The sequence below is a fragment of the Pan troglodytes genome, chromosome 17, assembly GCF_028858775.2.
Source record: "Pan troglodytes isolate AG18354 chromosome 17, NHGRI_mPanTro3-v2.0_pri, whole genome shotgun sequence".
Lineage (NCBI taxonomy): Eukaryota > Metazoa > Chordata > Mammalia > Primates > Hominidae > Pan > Pan troglodytes.
In genome coordinates this window covers 55,916,025-55,933,554 of record NC_072415.2, presented here as the reverse complement: position 1 = coordinate 55,933,554, position 17,530 = coordinate 55,916,025, and the positions used below count along the sequence as shown (strand labels likewise).

The window sequence follows — 17,530 nt, the reverse complement described above, 5'->3', positions numbered from 1 at the left end:
AAAAGACCAATTCATCATGTCTTGTAAATACTGTATAATTACTACATAGAAATACAAATAAGATGGAGTAACTAACCACTACAAAGTGTCATTTGGATTAAAAGATCTATGTTTAATGTTAGAACTAGGAAAGAATTTATGGGGGAGTTGGCCTTTGGCAAGAGTTATAAGGCTGCCGGACTTTTGACTTACTTCATGGGATGGATGTGACAAACCAAATATTGGTCATAAACCATTTTAGCAATTTAGGACAGTTGCTACCCACTCACTCACTCATCATTTGGATTATTTTAGCCCTTCCATGATGATCCATAGATTGCAGAGCTTTTAATAATGGAAGCTTTAAGGACTCAGGGAAGACCAGGTGGCCATCTAGGCTCTCCATGAGTCCCTGCTTAACACTGGATTTATATTCTTTTTTTAAAAATTTAAAAATATTTTGTACAGCTAGGGTCTCACTCTGTTGCCCTGCCTGGCCTTCAGTGATCCTCCCACCTTGACCTCCCAAAGCACTAGAATTACAGGCATGAGACATCATACCTGGCCTGTATCCTCCTGACTACCAATTTTGTTTCTCTAATTCAGGTGCATAGCACTATTTATTAAATTGGCTTTCACAGGTAATATGACTTGGACCATAAGTGTTCATTCAAATTGCATATATAAACAATTTCAGTTCTGGCTAATTCGGCATGAAAATATGGCAAATTATTTTCTTGATATTCAATTAGTTTTTATCCTGTTTATATTACCAGTTTCATAAACCAGGCAGTCTCTTCATTAGAGTTCTGAGACTTCTTATCCAGTCCAAATAATATGATCCTAAACTTACTGGAAGCCTGTATTCAAGAGTGCTTGTCAGGGTCCATTCCATCCTTTTCATGAATCTCCTTGTTGTTGTTTTTTTGTTGTTTTGTTTTTTTTATTATTATGCTTTAAGTTTTAGGGTACATGTGCACAATGTGCAGGTTAGTTACATATGTATACATGTGCCCTGCTGGTGCGCTGCACCCACTAACTCGTCATCTAGCATTAGGTATATCTCCCAATGCTATCCCTCCCCCCTCCCCCCATTCATGAATCTTTGAAGACACACTTTAGGATTTTGCTTGCTTGCAAAGAGCTTTTAGAAAATGTGTTGGATCTAAGCACTTAACTGTGGAAATGACTTGAGATGGTCATGGTTAAAGACACAGTTGACAAATTTGGTTATTTCCATGCCTATAATAATTTAATATAATTACCATAATTACATGATAACATACCAAGACATACCAGAATTTTAGGAATCTAAAATAATTTTGGAATATGTATAACAACACATCCATAAAAATGTAACTCAAGGAGACCACCTGGCCAACATGGCGAAACCCTGTCTCTTCTAAAAATACAAAAATTAGCCGGGCATGGTGGCATGCGCCTGTAGTCCTAGCTACTTGGGAGGCTGAGGCGGGAGAATTGCTTGAATCCAGGCGGCAGAGATTACAGTGAGCCAGGATCATGCCACAGCACTCCAGCCTGGGTGACAGAGTGAGACTCCATCTCAGAAAAAAAAAAAAAGATAAATGTAACTCAAGGTCAAACATCATTCCTTATTTGTCAGTGCTTCTTATGTTGTTTGTTCGTTTATTTATTTTTTGAGATGGAGTTTCGCTTTTGTTGCCCAGGCTGGAGTGCAATGGCACGATCTCGGCTCACTGCAACCTCCAGCTCCCAGGTTCAAGCAGTTCTCCTCCCTCAGCCTCCCGAGTAGCTGGGATTACAGGCATGCGCCACCACACTCGGCTAATTTTGTGTTTTTGGTAGAGACTGAGTTTCCTCATGTTTGTCAGGCTGGTCTCAAACTCCCGACCTCAGGTGATCTGCCCGCCTCGGCCTCCCAAAGTGCTGGGATTACAGGCATAGGCCACTGTGCCCAGCCTACCATGGAATTTCTAAGTGGCATGGCTAGTTCACTGTACCGGGGCATTCTGACAAGAGTATGGGTTCCTCCCCAAAGCAAAACCTAGACTCCAGCTAGCAGTGTTAATGCTGTGTGTGGGTGACCACTGATGGGCAGAGAGGAGACAGCAGTGCCTCACAGATCTGAGTTGCATGGGAATCTCCATTCAGACCCAGGGTTGGGGTCTGGGTTAGGTAGGAACTCCTGCCACTTGTTGGTGACATGGCCCTAAATAGGGCTCCGAGATTAGGTTATAAAAATAATATGGCCTCTGTCTGAGTTTCTTTCTCAGATCCCTTGCTCTGGGGAAGGCAGGTTGCCATGTTGTGAGCAGCTTTATGACAAAGCCCATGCCACTATGACGTTTACCTCAGGCAAACAGCCAGCAAGCAGCTGAAGACAACCACAGGAGTAGCTCAAAGCAGATTCTCCAGTTCCTGGTGGGGCTCAGGCCGACTGCAGCCCCACCGACAGCCTGTCTACCACTTCATGAGTTGCCCTGAGCCAGACTCACACAATTCTAAAATCCCTAGCCCTGAGAAACTGTGGGCAATAATAAATATTTCTTGTTTTAAGCTGCAATTTTTGAAGTAATGTATTTTGCAGCAATAGGTAATGAGTACAGGTTGGGTGGGATGATTTCTTACTTTTTGAAGTCAGCAAGTCCTTGTAACTACAAGATAGGTCTGACTGCTCCGAGGTTCTTCCAAGTCACATCTGTGTTGCACTGATCCTGGATGGGAAAGGGATTTTAAGCAAAACAAGCAATGGAAAAAGTGACAGAGGACGTCAATACATAGGGTTGTATAGACATGAAAACAGGGCCCCCAAAAATCTAATTAAATACAAATTAATTCAGTTAAATCAATGTTTATTGAGCACCTATGATGTGCTAGGTAGCGTGCTAGGCTGTGAAATACAGAGCAAGACATGTTTGCAACAAAAATGGCAAATTGGTTAAAAAAAAAAAAAAAGGAACAAGACTTTTGGCTGGTCCAGTGGTAGTGAATTATCAGAACTTACTAACATTAGTGTCACTAAAGTTGATGTACAGTCCCCTACTGCTAAATTTGACTGGCTTTAAAAAAGAAAACTAACAAAACTTCTAGAGATAAATGGGCAAAGGACAAGGACAATTCCCAAAAGATGGCATAGCCTGAAAAAACATGCGTATGAAAAACCTGATCAAGTAGTAATTAAAACCATGCAAATTTAAAGCATAATGAGAGCGTTTCCATGATCATATAACAAGGATTATGAATGATGTTATCCAATGTTTCTGAAAAGGCAGGGACACCGCTGTACACTGCTGAGAGTATAGACTGATACAACTTTTGTGGAAAACTATTTGGTAATATATTTCAAGACCCTTAAAAATATTCATATTCTTTAACCTGTAATTCCACTATGAGTAATTTTTTTTTTTTTTTTGAGATGTAGTCTCACTCCATTGCCCAGACTGAGTGCAGTGGCGTGATCTCAACTCATTGCAACCTCCGCCTCCCAGGTTCAAGTGATTCTCCTGCCTCAGCCTCCCAAGTAGCTAGGATTACAGGCGCCCACCACCACACCCGGCTAATTTTTGTATTTTTAGTAGAGGCAGGGTTTCACCACGTTGGCCAGGCTGGTCTCGAACTTCTGATCTCAAATGATCCACCCACCTCAGCCTCCCAAAGTGCTGGGATTACAAGCATGAGCCACTGCACCCGGCCTCCACTATGAATAATTTTAACAATGATTTATATAAAAGATATTTATCACAGTAATATTTCCAAAAGCATTAGGGAAATGCTAAGTACATATTGGTATATCCACTTGATGGGAAGTTATGCAAAAATTAAAAATGATATTGATGAGTTTTCTTTGGGTTTATAATAAACTCACAGAGTATAAATTCTAAGGTCCAGAAGGGCATGGGATGAAAAGTAGGGCTCTCTTCTGCTCTGTCCTATCTCTCAGGCCCCAGATCCCCACTTTAGAGGGGACCATTGAAAGTGTGTGTGTGGGCCGGGCCCGGTAGCTCACGCCTGTAATCCCAGCACTTTGGGAGGCCCAGGTGGGCGGATCACGAGGTCAGGAGATAGAGACCATCTTGGCTAACACAGTGAAACCCCGTCTCTACTAAAAATACAAAAAATTAGCTGGGCGTGGTGGCAGGCGCCTGTAGTCCCAGCTACTCGGGAGGCTGAGGCAGGAGAATGGCGTGAACCCGGGAGGCGGAGCTTGCAGTGAGCCGAGATGGCACCACTGCACTCCAGCCTGGGCAACAGAGCAAGACTCTGTCTCAAAAAAAAAAAAAAGAAAGTGTGTGTGTGTTCTTTTTTCTTCTCATTCTAGTGACAGCTTGTTTTGCCTTTTGTTTTTCACTTATTAATATATCTGATGATTGTTCCATATCAATACGCAAAGAGCTTCCTCATTTTTTATGCTTGAATATGATTTCATTGGATCGATATATGACAATATATTGAGCTGGTACTCCATGGATGGACATTAATTATTTCAAGTCTTTTGCCAAAATAACCACACTGCTATGAACAACTGTGTCATCTTTTACTTTGCATATGTGAGAATATATTTGAAGGGTAAGTTTTTTGACATGGACTTAATGGGTCAAAAGATAGGGGCATTTTACATTTTGATCACATGGCCAAATTTCTCTTCAAAGATATTTTTATTTTATTTTATTTTGAGATGGAGTCTCACTCTGTTGCCCAGGCTAGAGTGCAGTGGTGCAAACTCAGCTCACTGTAACCTCCACCTCCCAGGCTCAAGCGATTCTCCTGGCTCAGCCTCCCGAGTAGGTGGGATTACAGGTGCTGTGCCACCTCCGCACGGCTAATTTTTGTATTTTTAGTAGAGACAGGGTTTCACCATGTTGGCCAGGCTGGTCTCGATCTCCTGACCTCGTGATCCACCCACCTCGGCCTCCCAAAGTGCTGGGATTACAGGTGTGAGCCACCCTGCCCAGCCCTTCACAGAGATTTTCAATTTTTATGTGCAAGATTGTCTGCTTATAAAGTGGCCAGCCCTGTATTCTATCAAACTTTTTGTTAGAAAAAATACATTGAGTGATTTTAGAAAATACTTATGAAATACTAAGTTAAAAAAGCAAGACTCAAAATTTTATGTACAGTAAGAACTTATTCTTGCAAATATATATTGTTGAAAGAGATTATGCCAAAATATTCACAGCGATTATCTTAAATGTATTATTTGTCTTAAATATATTAAATAATTTCATTATTTCATAATTGCTATAATAATATTGTTTAATTTTGTTAGTGTCCTAGTATGTTTTCTGTTGCTTATAACAGAGTATCTGACATTGGGTAGTTTATAAAGGAAAAGAATTTATTTCTCACAGTTATGAAGGCTGAAAAGTCCAAGGTTGAGGGGCCGCATTTGTGCCAGCCTTCTTACTGGTAGGGACTCTGTGGCATGGGGTGTAACATGGCAAGGAGGTTGATCGTGCTAGCTCAGGCCTCTCTTCCTCTTCTTCTTTTTTTTTTTTTTTTCTGAGATGGTGTCTCACTCTGTCTCGCCCAGGCTGGAGTGCAGTAGCACTCTCGGCTCCCTGCAGCCTATGCCTCCTGGGTTCAAGCGATTCTCCTGTCTCAGCCTCCCAAGTAGCTGGGACCACAGGCGTGTGCCACCACACCCGGCTAATTTTGTATTTTTAATAGAGATGGGGTTACATCATGTTGGCCTGCCCGGTCTTGAACTCCTGACCTCAGGTGATCCACCTGCCTTGGCCTCCCAAAGTGCTGGGATTACAGGCATGAGCCACTGTGCCCAGCCATCTCTTCCTCTTCTTATAAAGCATAAAGCCACCAGTTTCATCTCCTGATAACCCATTAATCTACTAACCCATTAACCCATGAATGGGACTAGTGGCCCTCGTGACCCAATCACCTCTTAAAGACCCTACTCTCTCAATACTGTCTCATTTCAGATTAAGTTTCAACAAGAATTCTTGGAGGGGGCAACATTCAAACCACAGAAGTTAGTAAAATATCCTAAATATATCCCTTGGATATAGCACACACTTTGTTTGTTTTTTTACTCACAATACCTGCCCCAGAGATGAGCTGTTTGAGGAATGAAGAATATTTTCCAGCAGCGTGGATGACCATTTGCAATTAAAAACTTTGTCACCAGATGGCGGAAGAGGGTTAAAATTCAGGGAGCTTAGAGTCTGAGTCGCGAAAATCAAGCACAATGTACTGTGAGAGCTTGTGAAACGTTCTAATAACTTAAAATTATACATGTATTAAAAATTAAAATGTGACAATTAGAATTGTATCTAAACTATTTTTCCAGAATATTTAAAACTTCCAGGAAAAACCTTAGTGGTGTCTTCAGCTCTCGCGCTTCTATGTCCCCAGTTAGTGCCATTTCTTACCCCCTGCAGTTAAGCCTAGCTTCCTAGTGCCTACCACGTCCTCTGCTGCCCCTTGATGGTTCTGCCAGGCTTTTCTGCCTTCCTTCTAATCTCACTGCTTTCAAAGGATATGAGCAAGTAGGTAAATGGATGCATCCCTTGGAGATGCTTGGTGGCTGGAGGCCACCTCTCCGTCTTTGCAGTTGTGGATGACTTTATTGGTGGGAGTTCATCTGAGTGGGGCTGGCGGCAGTTTTATGGAGCAGAACTTGTTCCGGGTGCTTCACATAATTCTAGCAATTGCCCTTTCACTGTGTCTGGGTGTAGCTAGAACCTGCTCCAGGGGTGAATGCTTGCTTCTCCAGGCTGGGCTGGTGCCAGTCTTGGCAACCTTGACCTTTATCCTCCCCCCTTTGAGCACCTATTCCTCTGCCCAGGATGGATCTGCCCCAGGAAGGATGTCTGTCTTTGCATCTGTTTAGAAGGGCAGAGCTCTAACCTTGAGCTCTTCATCCCTTAAATAAACTGTGATCTTGGGCAAGCCATTCAACCCCTCTGGGCCTCAGGTTGGGCTTCGGGCCTGTCGCACCAGGCAGTACTTTGTCATAAGCCCTGCATTACTATTAAAAGTAATGGCAAAAACCGCAATTACTTTTGTACCAATCTAATACAATGCAGAGAGGGGTCTGACCTGCCCTGGGGTTTTATTTGTGAGGGTGGAAGAGTGGAGGGAGAAGAAGGAATCTTGGGCCCCTCTTGCTGGGGTGGAATGGGCAGGGAAGGGTCTTGCCTTCTGAGAATGGAAAGGGAGTCAGAGAGCGGCTGAGCTCCTGGAAGCCCTGTTAGGACACCACCAAGTGACTAGAGTCAAGGGGAAACAGCAGAGATGACCTCTCCATGACATTTTAGACTAAAACGTGACCCCATTCATTAAAAACACCTGCAACAACAAAAAGTAAAATAAAAAATGAACCGTCCCCCAGGGCCTGATCTGCAGCAGGTGCCGGTGGGGCCCGCCGTGACGCCAAGGCGTCTGCGGGAGTTGTCGGCCCCAGGCCTTCTGTAGCTTAAACCGGGTCCTCGCGACCATCTGATCAGATCCCGTCTATCACCCCGCAGAGCCTGGATTTCGTGCGGTCCAGGGGGCAGGAACCCAAGCCAGGACCAGTTATTTCCAATCCCCAAAGACTTCCAGAAGGAGGCAGCTAGCTTCGGGCTGATATATTGATCGTGGCCTGACGCTGTGGGGCTTTAAATGGGCCTGGGTCCGGGTGCGGGCTGCAGCCCCTGGCCCGGTGAGCGCCGCGGGTCCCGCCCAGGTCCCGCGCAGGGAGCGCAGAGCGCCGACGGCGGCCGTCGCAATCGGGAGTGGTTTAGGACCCGGGGGCGGCTTCCCTGCGCGAGTGTGGAACGCAGAAGTTGAGTCTGCGGGGCCGCGGGCAGTGGCAGTCAGGCCTCCCCGCTCTGTGCCACCTGCGGCCCGGCTCTCCTCCGCGCCCCCACTCGCGCTGCGATGACGCGCTCACTGTTCAAGGGAAACTTTTGGGTAAGTCGTGGGGCCGACAGCGGATCGCGGGGCTCGGGACCCGGCCCGGGCGGAAGGCCAACGCGGCGGGCGTGGGGGGCGCCCCAGCTCCGGCGCCACTCGGTGACCGCGCGCCCGGGGGCTTGGCGGAGCTCGCGCGTGACGGGATCGGGGCCCCAGCCCCACTGCTCGAGGGGGCAGACCTGGAGCGGACGCTGGGCTGCTGTTCCCTCTCTGTCCCCCCGCTACCCACCGCGTGCCCGCGAGTCCCGGGGGCTCGGACTCCAGGGCCCACCCTCTGCCGCCCGCGCCCCCAGCAGCGCGTGCTCCTGAGGACGCAGAGAGCCCAGACACCTTAGAGTCAGGACATCAACCCCTCCTCTCACAGGCGAAGCAGAGACCCTTAGGGAGGCGAGACCCGTCCGGGGAGAGTCTCTGCCGGTCCCTGGAGCTGAGCCGTGAGAGGATCTGGGGGGATCTGGTGTGGGGGCTTGTGAGCTTTACCGGGTTGACAGCAGCAGCTGCCCCCCGGGATCGTCCTTTCCAGGAAACGTACAGCATAGAGGGCTTCCCTTTGCTGGAGCTTTCCCTGTTCGACAGCCTTGTTTCCCGAGCCCCTCCCCAGGCCATTGCCCCAGCCCTTCCGTCCAGGCCCCATAGCGGGGCTGATGGTGTGGGAGACCCTATAAGCTGGAGGGGGTACCCCAGCCCGGTAGGGCCAGCCCAGCCTGGAGGGAGCAGGTCTGCCTGTCCCTCTCCTCTGTCTAGTCCTCTTCCCTCTGTCCTCTCACTCCCCAGGTGCCCCTCAAGGTCCATGCCCCCTCATTCAGAGGAGCTGTCCTCATCCCTTTAAGACAGGAGCAGGAGGCCGCACACCTCAAAGTTGACCGCAGCTGCCAAGGGGCCCTGACTCCTTACTGGGGCTCCTGCTTGCCTCCCCCCACCCCCCACCCAGGTAGCTTCACAGCTGCCTAGATGGTCCCTCTACCCCACGTGGGCTGCAGGGTAGAGAAACCTGGCTGGGGACCTCAGGGACACAGTTGAGACTGTGCCTGTGAGTCCCTTCACTGGAGTTTGTGAGGTCCTTCTGGGGCACTACTCACCCTAGGGTACAGGGTGGTGGCAGCCTCACAGAGGAACCAAGGGCACCACAGCTGGCTCTCACGGGAGGCCTGCGAGTTTTTCAGGTAGAATGGAGGACTGGGGGATCCCATGGCAGGCACTGTGGGAAAAAGGCTCTGTATAATACAAACTGGAGAATGAGATGTGGGCCCCAGAAATAAGGAAGTCAGCAGAGGAACTGGTTCGTGGAGACATAAGGAGAAGGAGGCAGACGTGATACTAACAGTATTTAGTTCAGGCACAGTGGCTCATGCCTGTGATCCCAGCACTTTGGGAGGCCAAGGTAGGAGGATTGCTTGAGGCCAGGAGTTCGAGACCACCCTGGGCAACATAGCGAGACTCTGTCTGTCTCTACAAAAAAATCTTAAAAATTAGCTGGGCATGGTGGTGCATGCCTGTAGATATAGTTACTTGGGAGGCTGAGGCAAGAGGATTGCTTGAGGTCAGGAGTTTGAGGTTGCAGTGAGCTATGATCACATCACTGCACTCCAGCCTGGACGACAGAGTGATTTGTGTTTGTCTCAAAAACGAACAAACAAACAAACCCAACCAAACAACACAATCCTCAGTATTTAGCCACAGTTTTAGCACTGGCAAGGCTAAGGCCAGGCGGGCGCTAAGCCCCTCCCCACCAGCCTCCACCCCTCAGCCCCATGCCAGGGATGCTGGATACGCGGAGGTCTTAGCGGAGAGGGTGACAGGGTGAAGACAGGGTTCCAGGCCACAGAGTTTGCAGTATTTTAATATCTTCACAGCCAGTACAAACTCTCTAATGTCTGGTGGGTGACATGCAGGGTTTGAGGGGCTGGTGGAGATGGCCCCGCCCCTTGGGAAGATGTCCAGTTTTGAGAGCTTACCGAGCAGCATGAAGCCTCTGGGTGGGCTGCCTGGGCTTGAATCCAGTTCTGCCCCTTACTAGCTAGGTGACCCTGGGCAGCCTGCTTCCGCCCCCAAGCCTCAGTTTTTCCATACATAAAAATGGGGATAATAACAGTGTCTACTCCTTAGGACCGTTGGGAGGATTAAACTTGAGAGTTTAGTACAGTGCCTGACACACAGAGAGCACCTATAGTTGCCAGCTATTATTATCAGCAGTAGAGGTGACAAGTAAAAGAAGTGAGTGATGGTTATTCAAGGAGAAAGAATGAAGAGATCGGAAGTCCACAAAGAAGCACTCTTAGTGCATGCCTCTATTGATGGAGGAGGAGAAAGGGGACAGAGAAACAGAGGAAGAGATGAAGGGATACAACCAGGAAAGAGCTATCACAGGCCCAAGAGAGGGACATTCCAAGGAAGGTGAGAGGACTGTGGTCAAACGTGTTTGTACACGTTCCTGAAAAAGTATGAGTCAATACACACTTCATAAATGAATGTATTTAAATGCTTCATGAAAATATTTATTTAAAGAAATCTTCGATGAATCTGCTTCAAAAGGGAATAATCAGTGTTTAAAACTGGGCTTGGAGCTGGCGTGTGCCTGTAGTCCCAGCTACTAAGGAGGCTGGGCAACATAGTGAGACCCTGTCTCTAAAAATCATTTTAAAATAAATGAATAAAACTGGGATTGGCCCCCAATGAATTTGCCTGCTATTGGTACATACCTGTGTGTTGTTTCTCTCCCACCCTTCCCTGTTTATACCTTCTTTGTGGCACTTTGGTTAAGCAGTGCTGTATAATTTCTCTTGGTTAACTTTGATTGTATCTTGTGAGAATAAGACAGTGACCACAGTTTCCAAAGATCCAGGGAAACAGCCAGGCCACAATGAGAAAAAATTCCAGTTTTTGGGATGATCAGACACCAGTGTCCTTCAGATACGGGCATGCACGGGTGACAGTGGGACCCGTTTTGGAAGGGTAGATGAAAGCAGTGTTCTCTCACCCCTGGGGATTTCCAGGCTTCTCACTTGGGTGTGAGGTCCAAATCGTCCCTGAACCTCCTGTAGATACTTATTTTTCCTGGGCCTTCCTGATTCCCAAGGTTCTTGGTGTAGATCAGCTTCCTAGTTGCTGTTTCAGCAACCCTGTTCCTGTAGTGGGCAGGGCTTCTCTCTGCCTGGGATTGACTAGGGCAAGTCTTGGGGCTGTCTGAACTGGCTCATTGCCCTGCTGTCAACACAAGGCTGTCACTCTCATCCAAACCTTTTACCAGATTGGAATCTTGTCATTCTGGAGCCTTAGCAGAGTTTGAACTGATGTTGCCTCTGGCTTTGCTCAATGGTTTTTCTCTATACAGTCATCTCTTGGTATCTGTAGGGGATTGGTTCTAGGACTCCCATGCAGGTACCAAAATTCATGGACATTCAAGTCCTTTCTTTTCTTTTTTCTTTTTCAATACAGAGATTGGGTCTTGCTATGTTGGCCAGGCTGATTTCAAACTCCTGGCCTCAAGCTATCCTCTTGCCTTGGCCTCCCAAAGTGCTGGGATAAGAGGTGTAAGCTGGCCGGGCGTGGTGGCTCACACCTGTAATCCCAGCACTTTGGGAGGCCGAGACGGGTGGATCACGAGGTCAGGAGATCGAGACCATCTTGGCTAACACAGTGAAACCCCGTCTCTACTAAAAATACAAAAAAATTACCCGGGCGTGGTGGTGGGCGCCTGTAGTCCCAGCTACTCAGGAGGCTGAGGCAGGAGAATGCTGTGAACTTAGGAGGCGGAGCTTGCAGTGAGCTGAGATCGTGCCATTGCACTCCAGCCTGGGCGACAGAGCGAGAATCCGTCTCAAAAAAAGAGGTGTAAGCCACTATGCCTGGCCTCAAATTCTTTCTATAAAATGGTGTAGTATTTACATATAACCTACACACATCTTCCTGTATACTTTCAGTATTCTCCAGATTGCTTATAATACCTAATATAATGTTAATGCTATGTAAATAGTTGTTTACACTGTATTTTTTATTTGTATTTTTTAATTGGTATATTTTTATTTTTTAATTTTTGGAATATTTTTCATCTGTGGTTGGTTGAATCCATGGATGCAGATATGGAGAACTGACTGTACAGTGCTCTAGATAAATATAGGAGGCTGCTTTAAAAAAAAATACAGAAAGAATACAGGTTAACACCACAGAGTCTCCCTGCTGACCCCATAGTGTATTTTGTACAATGTTTAGATTGTTGCTGTAATTTTTAAATACTCTCTCGGATTTTATGAAAAGAAAAACTTCAGACTAGTTAAATTTAGCAGAGTTTATCTGAGCAAAGAAACTATTCATGAATCAGGCAGCACCCTGAACCAGTAAAGGTTCAGAGAGCTCCACAAGGCAAAAGTGGGCAGGCAATACTTACAGAAAAAAGAGGTGATACAGAAGTAGCCTGATTGGTTACACCTGGGTGGTTGCCTTATTTGGACTTGACTGGGCAGTCTGCAGCCTGGGATTGGCTGAAAGCTCCCCTGTTATGATTGGCAGAGACCCAGCTACTTGTTACAAGAATATACTCTTAGTTAGGTTATGGTTTGTTTACACACTAAGTTAGGTTGTGGCTTGCTATTTATGGAGGCAGCTTTAGGCCAAAATTTTTTTTTTTTTTTTTTTTTGAGACAGAGTCTCGCCCTGTTGCCCAGGCTGGAGTCCAGTGGTGCGATCTCGGGTCACTGCAAGCTCTGCCTCCTGGGTTCACACCATTCTCCTGCCTCAGCCTCCTGAGTAGCTGGGACTACAGGGGCCCGCCACCACGCCTGGCTAATTTTTTTGTATTTTTAGTAGAGACGGGGTTTCACCGTGTTAGCCAGGATGGTCTCGATCTCCTGACCTCGTGATCCGCCCGCCTTGGCCTCCCAAAGTGCTGGGATTACAGGAGTGAGCCACTGCGCCCAGCCTAGATCGAATTTAATTTGACAATCTGGTCCCCAGAAACACACCAGGAGGGCTGTTTCCTTTTGTCTTGCCTAGTGGCAAAAGGGAAGATAGAGTCATGAACAATGACCTGCTCTCCCATACATTCTTCGTAGAGCAGCCGGAGGGAGCTAGCTTTAAAATAATTGTCAAAAACCTATTTTTTTTTTTTTTTTTGAGATGGAGTTTCACTTTTGTTGCCCAGGCTGGAGTGCAGTTGCGAGATCTCGGCTCACTGCAACCTCTGCCTCCCGGGTTCAAGCGATTCTTCTGCCTCAGCCTCCTGAGTAGCTGGGATTACAGGCCACCACGCCCGGCTAATTTTTTGTATTTTTAGTAGAGACGGGGGTTTCACCAGGTTGGGCAGGCTGGTCTGGAACTCCTGACCTCAGGTGATTCGCCCGCCTGGGCAAAGTGCTGGGATTACAGGCGTGAGCCACCACACCCGGCCTGTTCCACCCTTTTAAAGAACCTGTTCTGCTATGACTGGCTGGTGGTCTTGCATGAGGAGAATATCATTAAGGATGGGCTCTGGCTTCTTTAGAAGCCCTATACTCAAGAAGGGGTGCAGCACAAAGCCCACACACGTGGGGCTCACCTTCTGGTGAGAGACCTTGTGACCAACAGAGAAAACACAGCAACTTGTTGAAGAGAGGAACTTCTTCTCCATTCCCCACGTAATCTCAGGCAGTTCAACTCAGCAAATGTCTATGTGAAGTCTGAGTGGCCAGCCTTGTGGTAGCTGCTGTGGGCTCACAGAGAGACAGACACACAACATCTCACCTCTAAGAGATTATTAGCTACTCAAGAAGATGAGTCTCAACATGAAATTTTAAAACAATAGTTTTAATTTAATTTAATTATTTATTTTTGAGACAGGGTTTTGCTCTGTCACTCAGGCTAGAGTGCAGTGGTGCGATCACGGCTCACTGCAGCCTCAAATTCCTGGGCTCAAGCAATCCTCCCAAGTAGCTGGAACCGCAGGCACATGTCACCACGCCTGGTTAATTTTTGTATTTTTTGTAGAAATGCTGTTTCACCATATTGCCTAGGCTGGTCTCAAACTCCTGAGCTCAAGCAATCTGCCTGCCTTGGCCTCCCAAAATGCTGGGATTACAGGCATGAGCTACTGCATCTGGCCAATAGTTTTTAATATTAACATAAAATTAAGGTTATTAAAATATATATTATTAGTGATTTGGTACTTTCCCAACTTTTTTCCTCCATGCATAATTATAATCCTATAGTATCTGTACTATCTTGTATTCTACTGCTTTAATTAAAATATCGTAACTTTGGCTGGGCACAGTGGCTCATGCCTGTAATCCCAGCACTTTGGGAGGCCAAGGCGGGTGGATCACTTGAGATCAGGAGTTTGAGACCAGCCTGGCCAACATGGTGAAATCTTGTCTCTACTAAAGAAATACAAAAATTGGCCGGGCGCGGTGGCTTACGCCTGTAATCCCAGCACTTTCAGAGGCTGAGACAGGTGCATCACAAGGTCCGGAGTTCGAGACCAGCCTGGCCGATATGGTGAAACCCTGTCTCTACTAAAAATACAAAAATTAGCCGGGCGTGGTGGTGGGTGCCTGTAGTCCCAGCTACTCGGGAGGCTGAGGCAGGAGAATCACTTGAACCCGGGAGGCGGAGGTTGCAGTGAGCTGAGATCGCACCACCATACTCCAGCCTGGGCAACAGAGTGAGACTCCATCTCAAAACAAACAAACAAACAAAAACAAAAATTAGCCGGGCATGGTGGTGGGCACTTGTACTCAGCTACTTGGGAGGCTGAGACAGGAGAATCGTTTGAACCCAGGAGGCAGAGTTTGCAGTGAGCTGAGAGCGCGCCACTGCACTCCAGCCTGGGCGACAGAGCCAGACTACATCTCAAAAAAAAAAAAAAAAATTATAACTTATTTTATATATTGCTATCTACTTTTCCTAACAATTATTTAGAAAAGTTTTGTGAGTGATACAACTATTCTGTCACTGTTTGGCATTTATGTAATTTCTAGAGTTTTCTTTTCTTTTCTTTTCTTTTTTTTTTTTTTTGAGACAGAGTTTCGTTCTTGTTGCCCATGCTGAAATGCAGTGGCACGACCTCGGCTCATTGTAACCTCTGCCTCCTGGGTTCAAGCAATTCTCCTGCCTCAGCCTCCCAAGTAGCTGGAATTACAGGCATGCACCACCATGCCTGGCTAATTTTGTATTTTTAGTAGAGATGGGGTTTTTCCATGTTGGTCAGGCTAGTCTTGAACCCCCGACCTCAGGGGATCTGCCTGTCTCAGCCTCCCAAAGTGCTGGGATTACAGGCATAAGCCACTGCACCCGGCCCAGTGTTTTCTATAATAAAGAATGTGGTGCATGTCATTCGTGTAAGGTATTTAAAATTTGGATTCTTTAAGTATCTATTTCTGGAAACTCAAGACAGAACTCATCATTGCCCAGCCATTTTACTATGTTTCTCTAATAAGTCACTCTTGCCCTTTCTGCAGTGATAATTTCATGCCTTTTCGACTCAAACCTACACATCCCTCCCACATTCTCACTGTGTTTTGGTGATCTTGCCTCTACTCCATTAAGAAACCAGACAGCAGGGCTGGGCGTGGTGGATCATGCCTGTAATCCCAGCACTTTGGGAGGCCCAGGCGGGTGAATCACCTGAGGTCAGGAGTTGGAGACCAGGCTGGTCAACATGGTGAAACCCCGTCTTTACTAAAAAAAAAAAAAATACAAAAATTAGCCAGGTGTTGTGGTGGGTGCCTGTAGTCCCAGCTACTCGGGAGGCTGTGGCAGGAGAATCGCCTGGACTTGGGAGGGGGCGGTTGCAGTGAGCCAAGGTCACTCTGCTGCACTCCAGCCTGGGCAACAGAATGAGACTCTGTCTCAAAAAAAAAAAAAGAAAAAAGAAAAGAAAAAGAAAGAAGAAAAAAAAAAAGAAAAAAGAAACCAAGAGCAGCTGGTGAAAGCTCACTTACCTTCTGTATAAATAGGATTCAGTTTGGCTGCAAGTAATAGAAAACCCCAAAACAACAGTGGCCTAGACAAGGAAGAGGTTTATTTCTCTCTCATCTACAAGCCCCTGATTGGTCATTCCAGGGCTGGCATGGCTGCCCTTGGGGTGAGGACCCACACTCCTGTCTGCTTACTCCAGTGGTGCCTGGTTCAATGCCTGGCACATGACAGATTCTCAGTAATACCTACTGAATGACTGAAAAAACCATTAACTAACAGGAGGACATTGAAAAACTCTTGATATGTAGAACCAGGATGATTTCCTAAAGAGTGGGCATATTCTCAGTGTTCCCAATAGTATGTGCGGATGCTAGTTTCACTCTGTCAGTCATAGCTATTGTCTTTTTTTCTGCTCATTTAATAAGCAAAACTTGGTGCCTTATTCAACTTTCATTTGCGTTTTTATCACCAGGGAGAGTGCACATTTGGTTATTTTCTTGTAATTCCTCTTTTACAATTGGTTTTGTTTTCTTCCTCATGCTTTGCTTGTAAATTTATATGCATATTTTAAAATATATATTTTTGTATATATACACATGTGTGTGCGTGTGTGTGTGTGTAATTCACATGTTCTAACATCCAGTATAGGCATGACACAGTGACAGGCAGTCCTCAGGCCCTCAAGCTTTTGCACTGGACATTCCCGGGTTTGATTCCCAGTTTGGCTCCTTTCAAGCCAAAGAATGTGTGTGCCCGTGTTCAAATTATTCAGCTTTCCTCAGCTTTGCCTCCTCATCTGTAAAATGATATATGTATATGGACTTTGAAAACACTTTATACAGTCAAGTTTATTGATCTAATGTTTTGTGATTTGTTCTATTACACTTCGAGGTTTTCTGTGGTCCAAGTTTTACTCAATATGTGTCTTTTGATTGGGCACTGTGGCTCATGCCTATAATCCTAGTACTTTGGGAGGCCGAGGTGGGACAATTGCTTGAGTCCAGGAGTTCAAGACCAGCCTGGGCAACATATTGAGACCCTGTCTCTACAAAAAAAATTTTAAAATTAGCAAGTCATGGTGGCCAGTACCTGTAGTCCCAGATAATCAGGAGGCTGAGGCAGAAGGATCACTTGAGTACATGCGGTTGATGCTGCAGCGAGCCGTGATTACACCACTGCACTGCAACCTGGATGACAGAGCAAGACGCTGTCTCACTAAAAATACTGTCTTTTGAGTATGAGGGCTTAAGTATTCTGACATTTGCAGAAGTCAGAGACCTGTGTGGACCTGCAAAATGAGGAGGAGGTGGATTCCTGCCCTCAGGGTCCTACATTCTTCTTAAGGAAGCAAACAAAGATGTAGGACACTAATGGGAAACAGACTGACCTGCTCTCCTTCAGGCTAAAAAGAGTGGTTTACCTGCCGGGATGGCGGCTCCTGCCTGTAATCCCAGCACTTTGGGAGGCCAAGGCAGGTGGATCATGAGGTCAGGAGATTGAGACCTTCCTGGCTAACACGGTGAAACCCCGTCTCTACTAAAAGTAGAAAAAAATTAGCCAGGTGTGGTGGCATGTGCCTGTAGTCCCAGCTACTCAGGAGGAGAATTGCTTGAACCTGGGAGGCAGAGGTTGCAGTGAGCCGAGACTGCACCACTGCACTCCAGCCTGGGTGACAGAGCGAGACTCCGTCTCCAAAAAAAAAAAAAAGTGGTTTACCGGGGCAAGTTTCTTTTTCTTTTTCTTTTTCTTTTTAGTAGAGATGGGGTTT

The 17,530-nt window shown here is 46.5% G+C and overlaps 1 protein-coding gene across 3 annotated transcripts in view; it reads left to right on the top strand.

The window, feature by feature from the left end:
* Positions 1-7,444: 7,444 nt before the first annotated feature.
* PSTPIP2 (proline-serine-threonine phosphatase interacting protein 2) overlaps positions 7,445-17,530 on the top strand; it is a 92,691-nt gene continuing 82,605 nt past the window's right edge. For 2 of the 3 annotated variants that reach the window (XM_063796069.1, XM_063796070.1), the window contains exon 1: positions 7,662-7,872. In XM_063796069.1, coding sequence (XP_063652139.1) covers positions 7,840-7,872 — 33 coding nt within the window. In that variant the 5' untranslated portion in view covers positions 7,662-7,839. Of the gene's footprint in view, positions 7,873-17,530 lie in introns of all 3 variants that reach the window. The other variant, XM_001145075.6, reaches the window with a different exon arrangement.